This window comes from Hypanus sabinus, chromosome 12 (genome assembly GCF_030144855.1).
Source record: "Hypanus sabinus isolate sHypSab1 chromosome 12, sHypSab1.hap1, whole genome shotgun sequence".
Classification (NCBI taxonomy): Eukaryota; Metazoa; Chordata; class Chondrichthyes; order Myliobatiformes; family Dasyatidae; genus Hypanus; species Hypanus sabinus.
Genome location: NC_082717.1, coordinates 55629479 through 55646554, shown reverse-complemented (window position 1 = coordinate 55646554; position 17076 = coordinate 55629479). Strand labels below are relative to the sequence as shown.

Sequence of the window (17076 nt, the reverse complement as noted above, 5' to 3'; positions counted from 1 at the left end):
ATTTGGTTGCCATAAATAGAGTTACTCCAACAATAGGTTGGAGACATCCTGGTTCTGTGCTGATAACAAACTCAAAATACATTTTGTGGTTCATTTGTCTCAACTGCTGTATATTAGTGAGGGCACAATCTTTTTCCTTAACTGTGAAGAATGGAAGGTGACTAAGTGATCATGTACTAAACACACAGATTTTCAACATATTTTAATAAATATGCCACACTGGCCTCTGCCCTTTGTCCAATAAACAGAACTATCATAACAAATAAACGCTTCTTAGGCTTCCAGTCGGGTACCAGTATCGATTATAACCAATGTTTGAATGACAAACTTTACCATCTTCTTCAGGAAATTTGTCCTGAAATGCCAGTTATAATCAATATCTGTACCCAGCTGAAAGCCCAGAAAGAGTTTATTCATCACATAGGCCAGGAAAGCATTAGACCCTTTTTCAGAATTGTCATACATTACCTTCACACCTTTTATCAAAGTAAAAGGAAATAATGACTTTGTTGGCTGCCTTTCACCACTAATCATATTGACTGGCTCTTTTCTACAAAGACTGAGTCTTTGAAGTATCACTGATAACAATTAAAAAGTCATGCCAATTCCACAGAACATTCAAGATCACTGTTTTAAATCAAGACTTTTCAAATTTCAAGCTGAATTTCAAACCTGACCTAAATTTAGAATGAAACTCTGGATTTCAAACTCCTATACATATTTTTAAAAAACTATTAGGTCTTAAAATGGAGTCATATAAAGTAAAGAAACACAAATACTGCAAACCAGATGATTTCTGGAATCCAGGAGAACTCAGTCTTCCAAGTTGGGTGATAGTCTGATAACTGAGCCATAAAGTGGAAGAAAGTTTCCACTTTCTTGTAATATTAAGTAGTTAAAATTGTGGTGTTAACAGGATCCTGTACTGCAACAAGCATTCACATAGTAATCAATGAACAGTATAAATTTCCAGTCTTGTGAAGGCAGGAACTTTTGAATCATATGGAAATAATATGATCCAATAGAGTGGTAAGGCTTCTCTGGTTCTTTGGTGCTTCCCATTTTCAATGAAGAAGGCTTCCTCATCAGTAACTATGTTTTCATCTTCTTAAATCTTAGATAAACAAAAAGGAAAGGAAATGGATCACACAAATTAGTAAACTAACTAATCTTTGGAAATTGTATAATCAATGCTTTTGGTTATAATGTAGTAAAATCATAATTAAGCTGTACTGTAGTGTTAACTCATTGTAAGTTATTTCTTTCAGCAAGAAGTTTAAACAGCGGTCTTCAATGGTTATCATTTATTGAAACAGAAATGGATTCACACTTGCATTAGAAATATCAGAGGAGGATTGTCAGTTAATTCTGCTATGCCTTATCCAAAATTAATAAATTGTTGGATTCACTTGACTGGTTTGTATTTAATGTTGCTTATTGGTAAAAGGCTTAATTTTGTATAGTAACTTTCAAAACTGTGGATATGTCACTGTTTGATCTCAATCCAACAGTACTGTTCAGAATAATTGCTAATTTGTACACCTATGTACAAATAATAGTATAATGTGAAAAAATAGTGTTTTTTAGGGAAAATAAAACAATGGATACAAAACCAGAACTCCACACATTTTTTAATTGTATAGTTTTAGGTTTTGAATTAATCCAATCAAGTGGCTAGTGATATATTTATGTGGATCTTTCACCTGTAAAGTGGTGCTTCTGGTAACACTGAAATCAGCCAAGATTTCATCCTCAATGCTGGAATCTATCAAACTTCTGTACTCAGAAATTTTCTTGTCGTTTAAGGTGGACTGCACCTCACCAAAAACAGTACCAAGGCCATTTGAAAAGAGATTATTATGAACCTAAACATATATTTACAATTAACTTTAATCCGTCAATATTACTCTTATCCAGCTCTGAATCAACATCGAAACAATTTGGCTTCTGGGGAAAATTTATGAATTCATTCCATGTAAGGTTCTCAAACATTACACATTCTAATAAAAAAATGGATGCAATGACACAGAACTAGTCAAAAGAAAAACTTTGTACAAATTAATTACTGTTATTTTATCTTTTGGTGGATGGACATTGCACTTTGGTCAGGATTTTTGCTCCTGTCCAGCTCTAAGTGACAACTCCCATTTTCATTACTCTCACACTTGCATTTTCCTGGAGCGGACCCCAAAGTCAGATCTGATCTGCAAGTTCCTGGACAGCAGGGAGCTTGTTTGCTTCTAACATAACATTATTGGATGGCAGAATCTGGGGGTATTTGAAGAGAATGTGCCGAGAGTAAAAAAGGGATAAATCTAAGTTATTAAAAAAGTTGATAGCTGGCACTGACACCAGAGCCAAAGGGCTTGTTTCCAAGCTGTATCTCTCATTGGCTATGAAATACTGGTCTAGAAATTCAAAGTAACAGAAAAATTTCTACGCGGCATGTGATATATTTTAACCTGAAATACACAAATCAATAGTAATCTCGTATGGCCAATTTTCATGCACCTGATGTGTTTACTGACAGAAGCAACCGGGTGCACAGCAGTGACATCAATCAATATGCAACACTTTTGACATTAGCTCACTCATGCATGCCTCAGAAACTATATTGCTTTCAACTGGGGAACAAAGCCTTGATGGCAGAGAGAGGACCAGCTTAATTCCAAGTTACTGCTGAGGAAGCAATGGGATTGCAGCAGGACTTATGTTGTAAAAATGTGTTGCTTTGCAGTAGAAGTACAATGTAAGACATAAAAATTAGCATGATTTACAAAATATAAATTATTTTTTTTAAAAAGGAAGAAAGGATTGCCTTCATAGACCATTCGGAAATCTGATGGCAGAGGGGAAGAAGCTGCTCGTAAGACACTGCACGTGAGTCTTCAGACTCCTGTACCTCTTTTCCGATGGTAGTAATAAAAGGGAATGTCCCAGATGGTAAAGGCCTTTAGTGATGGATGGCACCTTTTTGAGTTACCACCTTTAGAAGATATCCTCGATGGTGGGGTGGGTTGTGCCCATGATAACCTCTGAGGCCTCTTTTAATCCTGTACCATAGAGCCACCATAACAGGCAGAGATGCAACCAGTCAGAATGCTCTCCACTGTACATCTGTAGAAATTTGCTAGAGTCTTTAGTCACATACCAAATATCTGTAATCTTAATAAAGTATAGTTACTGGTGTGCCTCATTTGTGATTGCATCAATGTGCTTGGCCTAGAATAGATCCTCTTTGAGATTTTGACAACTTGAAGTTGCTCACCCTTTCCACTGCTGACACATCAATGATGACTGATGTGTGTCTTCCCAACATCCCCTTACTGAAGTCCACAATCAGTTCCTTGGTCTTGCTGATGCTAAGTGCGACACAACTCAACCAACTGATCTATTTCACTCCTGTAGACCTCTTTGTTGTCATCTGTGATTCTGCTAACAACAGAGTGTCTTTGGCAAATTTATAGATGGCACTTGAGCTGTTTCTAGCCACACAGTCATAAGTGTAGAGAGAGTAGAGCAGTGGGATAAGCAGAGGTTAGTCTGTGTTGACTAGCAGCATAGAGGAGATGTGATTAGTGATCCACACTGACTGTGGCATCCCAGCAAAGAAGTCAAGGATCTAGTTGCAGAGGGAGATACACAGACCCAGGTTTTGAAGCTTGTTGAGTAGTGCTTTCACCCTATGTCCCTCATGATCTTATATACTTCATCAGTCAATGAAGGTGAATGAGCAAGTGCCATAGGCAGTGAAGAGGGCAAATGGAATGTTGGCCTTTATTACAAGGGGAATTGAGTACAAGAGCAAGGATGTCCTTTTGCATTTGTACAGGGCCCTGGTGAGACCACACCTGGAATATTGTGTACAGTTTTGGTCTCCAGGTTTAAGGAAGGACATTCTGACAATTGAGGAAGTGCACTAGATTCACTAGGTTGATTCCTGGGATGGCAGGGCTGTCTTACGCAGAGAGATTGGAGAGATTGGGCTTGTACACACTGGAATTGAGGAGATTGAGAGGGGATCTGATTGAAACGTTTAAGATAATTAAAGGATTTGATAGGATTGATGCAGGAAATATGTTCCAGATGTTGGGAGAGCCCAGTACCAGAGGGCATGGATTGAGAATAAGAGGTCAGTTATTTAAAACAGAGTTGAGGAAGAACTTCTTCTCCCAGAGAGTTGTGGAGGTGTGGAATGCACTGCCTCGGAAGACGGTGGAGGCCAATTCTCTGGATGCTTTCAAGAAGGAGCTGGATAGATATCTGATGGATAGGGGAATCAAGGGATATGGGGACAAGGCAAGGACTGGGTATTGATAGTGAATGATCAGCCATGATCTCAGAATGGTGGTGCAGACTCGAGGGGCCGAATGGTCTACTTCTGCACCTATTGTCTATTGTCTATAACCCCTCAATCCTCCACATTCCAGACAATAGAGTCCAAGTCTACACAAACTCTTCTTGTAACTCAGGCCCCCAATTCCAGACAACACCCCGGTAAATATTTTCTGCACTCTTTCTAGTTTAATAATTTCTTTCATATAAGATCCTATGGCATTACAGGAAAGATATTGGCATGGATAGATGAATGGCTGACAGGCTGAGGGCAGCGGTGGGAATAAAGGGGACCTTTTCTGGTTGGCTGTGTTATGATCCTAGCCCCCTCCTTTGTGAGAGTCGCAAGAGCACCCGTTGAAGCGGGGGGGGGGGGGTCAGTAGACCCAGTCGGAGAGAGAGAGAGAGAGAGAGAGAGAGAGACGTGCCAAATTGCAGGTACCACCAGCGATACAGAATAAAGACAACAGCAACTATTGTCTCATGGAGACCACGTGAAAAGCCTTTGGGCAAGGTGGGCTGGTTGAGAGAGAGATTGCATCATCCCAACCTGATTGACACCTGCGACCCCATGAGGAAGTATAAAGGAGAGTCTCAGGGCGACAGCCCCTCAGACGCACCAAGAAGACATGAGAGTGTTCCCGCAGCAGCGGGAAGCCATTCTGAAGGAAGCCACGTGCGTTAGATTCCGGGATTGGAATCTGTGGCTGGAATCACAGAAAACCGCTTTAACTAACATCAGGGAGAGGAAACCAACGCTCCCCCGATTTCACGGAAGATTCATCGAGACTCGGCAAGTTCTTTCTCTTCTCCCCCCAATCTCTCTCTCTCGGTCGCCCCACGTGAAACCCAGTGATTTTCAAAGGGCTGAGGCCGACAGCCTTCTGAGTGACTTTTATATTTCCAACGGACAATCTATTAACCCCTGGACACCAGCAGAGCTCACTTAATAATGATGATTATTAATATACCCACGCTTTAGATTGAGTGTTGACAATGTGCCCTATCTGAATGTATGTATTAACCCTACTTTTGTGTCCCTTTACGAATAAAACGTTTGAAAATAGTGACAACAGACTTCAACAGACCTCTCTATCTTTGCTGGTAAGTTATCCAGTTACGGGATACGTAACAGCTGCCAGTGACTAGTGGTGTTCCTCAGGGGTCAGTATTGGGACCACTATTTTTCACATTCTTTGTCAAAGACTTGGATAATGGAATTGTTGGCTTTGTGGCAAATTTTGCAGATAATACTAAGATCAGTGGAGGGGTGGGTAGTGGTGAGGAAACAATGCAATTGCAACAGGACTTAAAGAATGGACAAGAAAGTGACAGATGGAATACAATGTTGGGGAATGTATAATAATGCATTTTGGTAAAAGGAACAATAGTGCAGACTATTATCTAAATGGGGAGAAGGTTCAAACATGAGAGGTGCACAGAGATTTTAGAGTTCTCGTGCAAGACTCCCAGAAGGTTAATTTACATGTTGAGTCTGTGGTAAAGAAGGCAGATGCAATATTGGCACTTATTTCAAGGGGAATAGAATATAATGCTGAGGTTTTATAAGACACTAGTCAGGCCGCAGAGTATTGTCAACAGTTTGGGGCCCCATATCTCAGAAAGGATGTGTTGTCATTGGAGAGAATCCAGAGGAAGTCCACAAGGAATTAAGGTGTTAACATAAGAGCATAAGACATATGCTATCTCACCCATCAAGTCTGCTCTGCCATTCAATCATGGCTGATCCTTTTTTTTTTTATCTCCTCCTCAACCCCAGTTCCTGGCCTTCTCCAGAGCCATCAAATGTACCTCATATGATAACCCTTTCATTCCCAGAATCATTTTTGTGAACCTCCTCTGGACCCTCTTTAATGCCAGCACATCCTTTCTAAAATGAGGCGCCCAAAACTGTTCACACAACTCAAGGTGAGGCCTCACCAGTGCCTTATAAAGCCTCAGCACCACATCCTTGCTCTTGTGTTCTAGATCTCTTAAAATGAATGCTAACATGACATTTGCCTTCCTTACCACTGACTCAACCTGCAAGTTCATCTTCAGGGTGTTCTGCACAAGGACTCCCAAGTCCCTCTGCATCTCAAATTCCTGGATTTTCTCCCTGGTTAGAAAATAGACCACACATTTATTTCTACTACAAAGTGCATGACCATGCATTTTCCAATGTTATATTTCATTTGCCACTTTCTTGCCCATTCTCCTAATCTGTTTAAGTCCTTCTGCATCCTACCTGTTTTGTCAACACTACCTGCCCCTCCACCAACCTTCACCTCATCTGCAGACTTGTTAACAAAGCTATCTATTCCATCATCTAAATCATTTATGTACAGCATAAAAAGAAGTGGTCCCAACACCAACCCTTGCGGAACACCACTAGTCACTGGCAGCCAACCAGAAAAGAATTATTTTATTCCCACTCACTGCCTCCTACCAATCAGCCAAGGCTCTAACCATATTAGTAAATTTCCTGTATTACCATGGACTCTTAACTTGGTAAGCATCCTCATGTGTGGCACCTTGTCAAAGGCCTACTGACAGTCCAAATATACAACATCCACTGCAACCCCTGTAATCTCCTCAAAGAATTCCAACAGGTTCGTTAGGCAGGATTTTCCATTAAGGAAGCCATGTGGACTTTGAACCATATTGTCCTGTTGTTACCAAATACTCCATCACCTCATGCTTAACAATTGACACTAACATCTTCCCAACCACTGAGGTCAGGCTAACTGGTCTATAATTTCCTTTCTGCTGCCTTCCTCCTTTCTTAAAGAGTGGAGTAACATTTGCAATTTTCCAGTCCTCTGGCACCATGCCAGAGTCCAATGATTTTTGAAACATTTCTAATACCACCACAATATCTAACACTGCCTCTTTCAGAACCGTAGGGTGCAGTTCCTCTTGTCCAGGTGACTTATGTACCTTTAGGTCTTCCAGCTTTTTGAGTACCTTCTTTAGAACCATTGAACCATAGAACACTACAACACTTAAAACAGGCCATTTGGCCCTTCTAGTCTGTGCTGAAGCATTATTCAGCTTGTCCCAGTGACCTGCGTCCAGTCCATAACCCTTCAGACCTCTCCCATCCATGTAGCTATCCAATTTATTCCTAAAACTTAAGAGTGAGCCTGCATTTACCACGTCAGATGGCAGCTTGTTCCACACTCACACCATTCTCTGAATGAAGGTTCCCCCTAATGTTCACCCTAAAGCCATGCCCTCTCATATTTTACTCTCCTAATCTAAGTGGAAAGAGCCTATTCACATTTACTCTGTCTATACCCCTCATAATTTTATAAACCTGTATTAAATCTCCCCTCATTCTTCTATGCTCCAAGGAATAAAGTCCTAACCTGTTCAATCTTTCCCTGTAACTCAACTCCTGAAGACCTGGCAACATCCTAGTAAATCTTCTCTGCGCTCTTTCAATCTTACTGATATCCTTCCTATAGTTAGCTGACCAGAACTGTACACAATACTTCAAATTTGGCCTCACTAATGTCTTATACAACCTCCCCATAACATCCCAACTCCTATACTCAATACTTTGATTTATGAATGCCAGGATGCCAAAAGCCTTTTTTACAACCCTATCTACCCGTGACACCACTTTCAGGGAATTATGTATCTGAACTCCCAGATCTCTTTGTTCCTCTGCAACAATTTACTACCATTTACTTTGTATGTCCTACCTTGACTTGTCCTTCCAAAATGCAACACCTCACACTTTCTTGTAACAGTAACTGCACCCACTTCACATACTACAACATCAGGCATACTGCTAGTGTCTTCCACAGTGAAGACTGACGCAAAATACTCATTTAGTTCATCAGCCATCTCCATGTCCCCCATTGTTATTTCTCCTAACTCATTTTCTAGCAGTCCTCTATCCAATCTCATTTCTCTTTATTTTTAACATACTTGAAAAAACTTTTACTATCCATTTTGATATTACTTGCTAGTTTGCTTTCATATTTCATCTTTTCCCTTCTAATGTTTTTTAGTTGTTGTCTGTAGGTTTTTAAAAACTTCCCCATTCTCTATCTTCCCACTAATTTTTGCTTCATTGTATGTGCTTTCTTTTGCTTTTACAATAGCTTTGACTTACCCTGTCAACCACGGTTGTACCATTTTACCATTTGAGTATTTCTTCATTTTTGGAAATACACATCCTACACCTTCCTCATTTTTCCCAGAAATGCATGCCATTGCTGCTTTGCTGGCATCCCTGCCAGCAGCTCCTTCTAATTTACTTTGGCCAACTCCTCTCTCATACCACTGTAATTTCCCTTACTCCACTGAAATATTGCTACATCAGAATTTCTCCCTATCAAATTTCAAGTTGAACTCAGTCATATTGTGATTACTGGTTCCTAAGGGTTCTTTTACCTTAAGCTCCTTAATCACCTATGGTTCTTACATAACACCCAATTCAGTATTGCTGATCCCCTAATAGACTCAACAACAAACTGCTCTAAACCGCTATCTCTTAGGCATTGAACAAGCTCACTCTCTTGAGATCCATTACCAAACTGATTTTCCCAATCGACCTGCATGTTAAGATCTCCCATGACTACGGTAACATTGTGCTTTTGACCTGACTTTTCTATTTCCTGTTTTAACCTGTGATCCACCTCCCAGCCACTGTTGGGAGGCCTGTATATAACTGCCATCAACGTCCTTTTACCCTTTCAGTTTCTTCACTCAACCCACAAGGATTCAACATCTTCCAATCCTATCTCACATCTTTCTTCTGATTTGATGCCATTCTTTACCAGTAGAGCCACACCATCCCCTCTGCCTACCTTCCTAAACCTCTGATATAACATGTAACCTTGGACGTTCTGCTCCCAACTACAATAATCCTTCAGCCACGATTCAGTTATGGCCACAATATCATACCTGGCAATCTGTAATATTGCAAAAAGATCATCCACCTTATTTCTTATATTACGTGCATTTAGATATATCACCTTGAGTACTGTATTTGCTATCCTTTCTGATTCTGCATCTCTAATGATTTGATATTCAACCTGTTGGCTGAAACTAAGTCCTATCACCTGCCTGCCCTTCCTGACAATTTGATTGCACACTATCTTTACTTTTCTTACCATCCGCCTTTTCCTGAGTCCCCTCATTCCAGTTCCCACCCTCCTGCCAAGTTAGTTTAAACCTTCCCCAACAGCTCTAACAAACCTGCCTGCAAGAATATTCATCCCCCTTGGGTTCAGGTGCAACCCATCACCTTTGAACAGGTTATACTTCCCCCAGATGAGATCCTAATTATCTAAGAACCTAAAGCCCTGATCCCTGTACCAGCTTCTCTGCTATGCATTTATCTGCCATATCATCCTGTTTCTATCCCCACTGATGTGTAGCACAGACAGCAATCCAGAAATTATTACTCGGGAGGTCCTGCTTCTCAGCTTTCTCCCTAGCTCTCTCAATTCCCTTTTCAGGACCTCATTGTTTTTCCTTCCTATGTCATTGGTACCAATATCTACCAAGACATCTGGCTGCTCTCCCTCCCTCTTCACAATGTTGTGAACACAATCTGAAACATAACTGACCCTGACACCTGGGAGGCAACGTACCAACCATGTGTCCTGTTCATGTCCCTAGAATCTCCTGTCTGTTCCCCTCACTACTGAGTCCCCTATCACTACCGCTCCCTTCTTCTCTCTCTTTCCCTTCTGCACCACAGACCCACGTTCAGTGCCTGTAACCCAGTCACCATGGCGTTCTCCTGGGAGGTCATCCCCCACAAAAGTATCCAACATATAAGGAACGTTTGGCAGCTTTGGGCCTGTCCGCACTGGAATTTAGAAGAGTGTGTGGGAATCTCATTGAAACCTACCAAATGTTGAAAGGACTAGATAGGGTGGATGTGGAGAGGATGTTTCCATTGGTGAAGGTATCCAGAACTAGAGGATATAGCTTCAGAATTGAGGGGCAACTTTCTAGAACAGAGGTAATGAGGAATTTGTTTAGCCAGAGAGTACTGAATTTGGGGAATGCTCTGCCACCAAGTCTGTGGGGATATTTACGGTGGAAGTTGATCATTTCCTGATTGGCCAGGGCATCAATGATATGGCAAGAAAACAGGTGTATGGGGTTGAGTGCGATCCGGGATCAGACATGATGGGCTGGTGGAGCAGATGATGGGCTGAATGGCCTAATTCTATTCTAATATCTTATGGTCTTATATAACAGTATAAAACACTCCAGGTCCAGCTTTGCCAATGTCTTATGTAACTGCATCACAACTTCAACTCTTAATGGCCTGACTAATGAAAACCAGCGTGCTATAGTGCCTTCTTCAATACTCTATCTACCTGTGACACCACTTTTAGTGAACAATGCATTTGCATGCCTAAATCCTTCTATTCTACAATACTCACCAGAACCCCACCATTCACCATACAAGTCCTGCCCTAGCCTGATCTCCTAAAATGCAATACCTCACATTTATATAGATTGAAATCCACTTGCCAATTCTCAGTCCATATACCTAGCTGATCAAGATACCCCTACAGTTTTTATAACCTTTTACACGAAGTGAAATACCACCTAAATCTAAATATAATGGTATGCCCTTGGTTTTTGGTAGGTTGGCAGTTGCAGTTAAAAAAAAATGACCAGCAACCTTGTCAATGTTTCTTTTTGATGTCTCCACGTTAGCCTCCGGGGACACAAAGTTCCCTCTTTGTTATATATCTACCACACCCAGATGTCAGAAACAATTGAAGCAATGACTACTATACGTAACCAATGTTTTAAGATCTCCTGCTGTAGTCAAGCGAATGCAACCAAGCGTGGGCTGTAGTTAAAATTACAAGCTTTATTTTTGTAGAATTGTGAAGAAAACCCAGAATTCACAATGCTGGCAACCACAACTGTGATTAAGAAATACCATTCCTCACAGACCTACAAGAAAACTGGCAGACTTCCCAGTAGAGCACAATTTTAATGTTTTTATGTGCTTTACACCTCCCAGACCTCTCAGTTTATATTTTAATCTATTCAAATAAGTGTTAACTTGTTGCTGGATGGGAAAGATTTGACCTTTTGGCCTAACCAATGCCTTATAAAGCCTCAGCATTATACCCTTGCTTTTTGTACTCTAGTCCTCTTGAAATAAGTGCTAAAATTGCTTTTGTTTTCTTTACCACTGACACAATCTGCAAGTTAACCTTCAAGGAATTCTTCATGAGGACTCCCAAGTCCCTTTGCACCTCCAATTTTTGATTTTGCTCCCCATTTAGAAAATAGTCTACACCTTTATTCCTTTAGCCAAAGTGCATGATTATGCACTTCCCTACATTAATATTCCATCTTTGCTCACTCCCCCAATTTGACTAAGCCCTTCTGCAGTCTCCCTGCTCCCTCAACACTACCTGCAGCCCTAACTATCTTTGTATTGTCCACAAACATGGCCACAAAGCCGTCAATTCCGTCATCCAAATCATTAACATTTAACGTAAAACGAAGCGGTCCACTACTAGATTTTATCATTTAGGATGTGCTGTATTTCCAAGTAGGCATGATCTGCAGCAAGGACAGACAGAAAAGGCAGTTCATTGCAGCTCACCAAGAGGACCAAATCACACAGAACTTCTGCTTCAGGGGACTGAATACTTTGAACAAGCAGTCAACAGAAGAACATTACAGAATATTCACAAGGAAATGTTTTGTGCATTGGCAAGCCTATCAGCAAGCACATGTTCTGTGTCAAGTAGCACTGTGGCAGAAATGTCAACAGGACCTAATGCAAGTGAAAATATGACACTGGATACATCTAATCCCAGAGGAAGTACACAACCTATCCTAGAACTGGCTAGATCTCTGTTTCCAGCTTGTTTCCATTAAAATAGATTAAAACAAAGCAAGGAAACAAAAGTATAAGAATATTTTAAATTGATGAAGAGACTTCTAAATGATTGGAAACAATTGAAAACTTACAATTTTCTCTGTCATTTTATGTGTTAATTTGATCATCTGATTATGACTTCTTTCAGAGTTCCAACAGGATGTGACATTACAGCAGCACTGGCAGATATATTTATTATTAAATCAGCGACATACTTAACACTCCATAACTATTATATTAAATAGCTTAAAATTATTTTTGGAAAATTATGTATTAGAAATATTATTTATTTGAATGTCATCCAGCTGATAGATACAAACCTCATTAAGGTTCATAAAAACCACTTCGGCACTGGAAAAAGTGCAAATGAAATGCCACTTCTATAAAACATCAATCTCACTATACAGTGAACCTTTGTACCTAATCCATTTAAGATGTCCATAATTTGATGGTATGGTTGGAGAACATTATTGGATAACATTTACGAAATTGTAAACATAGATGATTGATGGTATAAGTTAGCATTAATGTGCCATTCCTGAAAACTTACTGAATAAATGAATTGCCAGTTACAAGGGAAACTAAATGGCAGTCTGACAATATTGCATGAACTACAGAAGCTAATAAATTTCAGAAAGTCTACCATGAGAGTAACATCAGCTATGTATTCTACAAAAGCTCTGCATTACATGAGATGACTTCTGCTCTGAGGATCATATTCTTGCTAAAGACCAGCAAAACTCTGACACCAACTTCACTGCAGTGAACTCTGCAGACGTCCAACTCTCAACTACCCAAAGATATTTTACATGCTCAGCTCAGTCAGGGAGGTCGTTGTTTAAAAATTGCACTTACACATGCTGGTCCTGTTCCAACATCTCGGAAACATTTATGTAGAAACCTCTTGTAGTGGGGAAGGGGATAAGGGGGTGGAAACAAACTGGGCAGCAAAATAAATCTGCCATGCTTTAAAAAAAATCCTGCCACATTATCTGTGTATGTGTGAAGAAATGAGAGACGGAAAAGATAAAAATTGGCAAAAATAGTTGTTCTGTTCACAATTTGTGTTCATGTATTTATTTCCTCACATAAGTTCTAAAAGACAGAATTGATTCTGCATTTTGGAACATTTGGTAATAATTTTAATAAGAGCAACTTTCCGTTACCCTCTCAGCTGTAACAGGGAGACCACCTATATTGTGGAGAGATAAGATTTAAAACTGAGATTTTCCAGTATTTAGACAACAAAACCCTAAGATATAGGAGCAGAATTAGGCCATTTGGACCATCCAGTCTGCTCTTTCCTCTCAGCCCCAACCTCCTGCCTTCTTCCTGTATTCCTTCATGCCCTGACCAAATCAAGAATCTATCAACCTCTGCCTTAAATATACATAAATACCTGGCCTCCAAAGCTGACTGTGGCAAAGAATTCCATAGATTCACCACTCTCTGACTAAAGAAATTACTCCTCATCTCCATTCTAAAACCCACCTCTATTCTGAGGCTGTGTGCTCTGGTCTTATACTCTCCCACCATAGCAAACACCCTCTACACATCCACTCTATCAAGAACTTTCACTATTTGAAAGGCTTCAAGAGATCTCCCCTCATTCTTCTGAGTTCCAGTGGATACAGGCCCAGAGCCATCAGGCGCTCTTCATTTGACAGGCCATTCAATCCTGGAATCATTTTTGTGAACCTCCTTTCAACCCTCTCCAGTTTCAGGATATCCTTTCTAAGATAAGGGGCCCAAACCTGCTCACAATACTCCAAGTGAGGCTTCACTAGTGCTTTATATAGTATCAACATTACATCCTTGCTTTTATATTCTCATCCTCTTGAAATGAATGCTAACATTGCATTTGCCTTCTTCAGCAAAGGCTCAACTTACAAATAAACCTTTTGGAAATACTGTACAAGGACCCCCAAGTCCCTTTGCACCTCAGCTTTTTAAAATTTTCTTTCCATTTAGAAAACAGTCAACCTTTTCATTTCTTCTACCAAAGTGCATGACCACACACTTCCCAACACTGTATTCCATCCACCATTCCTTTGCTCATTCTCCTTAACGGTATAAGTCCTTCTGTAGCCTCTCTACCTACTCAAGACTACCAGTCCCTCAACCTACTTTCATATCATCTGCAAACTTTGCAACAAAGCCATCAATTCCATCATCCAAATCATGGGCATGTAACATAATCGGTCCTAACACAGACCCCTGCAAAACACCACTGGTCATTGGCAACCAGTCAGAAAGTGCTCCCTTTATTCCCACTCTTTGCATCCTGTCAATCAGCCACTGCCTTATCCATGCTAGAATCTTTCCTGTAATACCATGGGCTCATAGCTAAATAAACAGCCTCTTGTGTGGCACCTTGTCAAAGGCTTCTGAAAATCCAAGTATACAACATCAAACAATTCTCCTTTGTCTATCCTGCTTCTTACTTCTTCAAAGAATTCCAACAGATATATCAGGAAAGCTTTTCCCTTGAGGAAATCATGCTGACTACGGCCTATTTTATCATGTGCCTCCAAGTACCCTGAGACCTCATCCTTAATAATTGACTACAAAATCTTCCCAACCACTGAGGCCCAGCTAACTGGCCTACAGTTTCCTTTCTTCTGCCCCTCTCCATTCTTGAAGAGTGGAGTGACATTTGCAATTTTCCAGTCTTCCAGAACCATTCCAGAATCTAGTGATTCTTGAAAGATCATTATCAATGCCTCCGGGATCTCTTTGGCCACCTCTTTTAGAACTCTGGGATGTACACCATTTAGTCCAGGTGACTTATCTACCTTCAGGTCTTTCAGTTTTCCAAGAAACTTCTTTTTAGTTATGGTAACTTCAGACACTTGATAAATCCAACACCTGAAACTTCCACCATACTGCTAGTGTCTTTCACAGTGAAGATTGATGCAAAATACATATTCAGTTTGTCCACTATTTCGTTGTCTCCCATTACTACCTGTCTAGCGTCGGTTTCCAGCAGTCCGATATCCACTCTCGCCTCTCTTTTACACTTCATGTATCTGAAGAAATGTTTGGTATCCTCTTTACTATTGTTGGTTGGCTTACTTTTGTATTCTACCTTTATCTTCTTAATGACGTTTTCATTTGCTGTCTGTTGGCTTTTAAAAGCTTTCCAATCCTCTAACTTCCCACTAATTTTTCTATATTACATGCCCTCTCTTTCACTTGTATATTGGCTTTAACTTTTCTTGTTAGCCATGCTTGTGTCATCTTTCTTTTAGAATACTTCTTACTCTTTGGGATGTATATATCCTGTGCCTTCCAAATTGATTCAAGAACTTCCAGCTATTGCTGCTCTACCAGCATGCCTGCCAGTGTTCTTTTCCAATCAATTCTGGCCAACTCCTCTCTCATGCCTCTGTAATTCCCTTTACTCTACTAATATACTGATACATCTGACTTTAGCTTCTTCTTCTCCTCAAATTTCAGGGTGAATTCAATCTATCCACAAAGACTCAACACTTTCCGACCCTACGTCACCTCTTTCTAATGATTTGATTTCATTTTTTACCAACAGAGCAACATTGCCCCCTCTGCCTACCCACCTGTCCTTTTGATACAGTGTGTACCCTGGACATTAAGCTCCCAGCTATAATATTTCAGCTATGATTCCATGATGCCTACAACGTTATACCTGCTGATCTGCAACTGTGCTCCAAGTTCATCTACCTCATTCCATATACTGCGTGCATTCAGATACAACACCTTCTGTCCTGTATTCACCCTATTCGATCTTTTTGAACCATGCTCAACCTTTTAGTTCCTAATTTTGTATGAGGTCTTACCAACATCTGACTTCACAACTTCTCCACCAACTGTTCTGGCACACTGGTTCCCATCCCCATGCAACTCCTGTTTAAACCCCACCATATAACATTAACAAATCTTACTGCTAGGATATTAGACCCCTCTAGTTCATGTGCAAACTATCCCTTCTGTACAGGACCTACCTTCCCTGAAAGAAAGCCCAATGATCCAAAAATATTATGCCCTCCTTCCAACACCAACTCCTTAACTACATATTAAACTGTATAATCTTCCTAGTCCTATCCTTACTAGCACGTGGCACAGGTAGCAACCCTGAGATTACAACCTTGAGGTTCTGCCCTTTAACTTAGCACCTAACTCCCTGAACTCCCTAAGAAGAACTTGTCACTCTCATACCCATATCATTGGTACCTAGCTTGATCATGACTTCTGGCTGTTCACCCTCCCACCTGGGAATGCTGAGGACTTGATCCAAGATATCCTGGACCCCAGTACCTGGAAGGCAACATACCATCTGGGAATCTCGTTCTCACCCACAGAACCTCCTATCCATTCCCCTAACTAACAAATCCCTATCCTCTTACTTCCCCTTCCCGTCTGAGTCACAGAGGCAGCCTCAGTGCCAAAGATCCAACCACTGTGACTTTCCTCTGCTGGGTCATTTCCCCCGACAGTATCCAAAGGGATATACCTGTTGTTGAGGGAGTGGCTACAGGGCTACTCTGCACTGGCTCCTTAACCATTTTCCCCTTCCTGACTGTCACCCTGTTTTCTGTGTCCTGCACCTTGGGTGTAACTACCTCCCTAATGTCATACGTATCAATCCTTCAATCTCCCAAATGACCTGGAGTTCATCCAGTTCCAGCTCCAACTCCTTAATGCAGTTTGTTAGAAGCTGCAGGTGGATGTGCTTCTTGCAGTTGTAGTGGTCAGGGACACTGGAGGTCTCCCTGCAAGAGGAGCATTGCACTATCCTGCCTGTTATCTCTACCTAGCTGAACAAATATAAAGAAGAGAAGGAAAAAATTTGAGTACTTCTTTGCTTTCTCTGAGTC

The 17076-nt window shown here is 40.7% G+C and overlaps 1 protein-coding gene across 4 annotated transcripts in view; it reads right to left on the bottom strand.

The window, feature by feature from the left end:
- Positions 1–17076, bottom strand: part of ccdc85a (coiled-coil domain containing 85A) — a 495192-nt gene that overhangs the window by 395306 nt on the left and 82810 nt on the right. Inside the window, exon 2 of one of the 4 annotated variants that reach the window (XM_059985985.1) lies at positions 746–1114. The exons of the other annotated variants lie outside the window; for them this stretch is intronic. Within the exon in view, the coding sequence (XP_059841968.1) occupies positions 1101–1114 (14 nt within the window). The 3' untranslated portion in view covers positions 746–1100. Of the gene's footprint in view, positions 1–745; positions 1115–17076 lie in introns of those variants that run through there. 4 annotated transcript variants of the gene reach the window in all.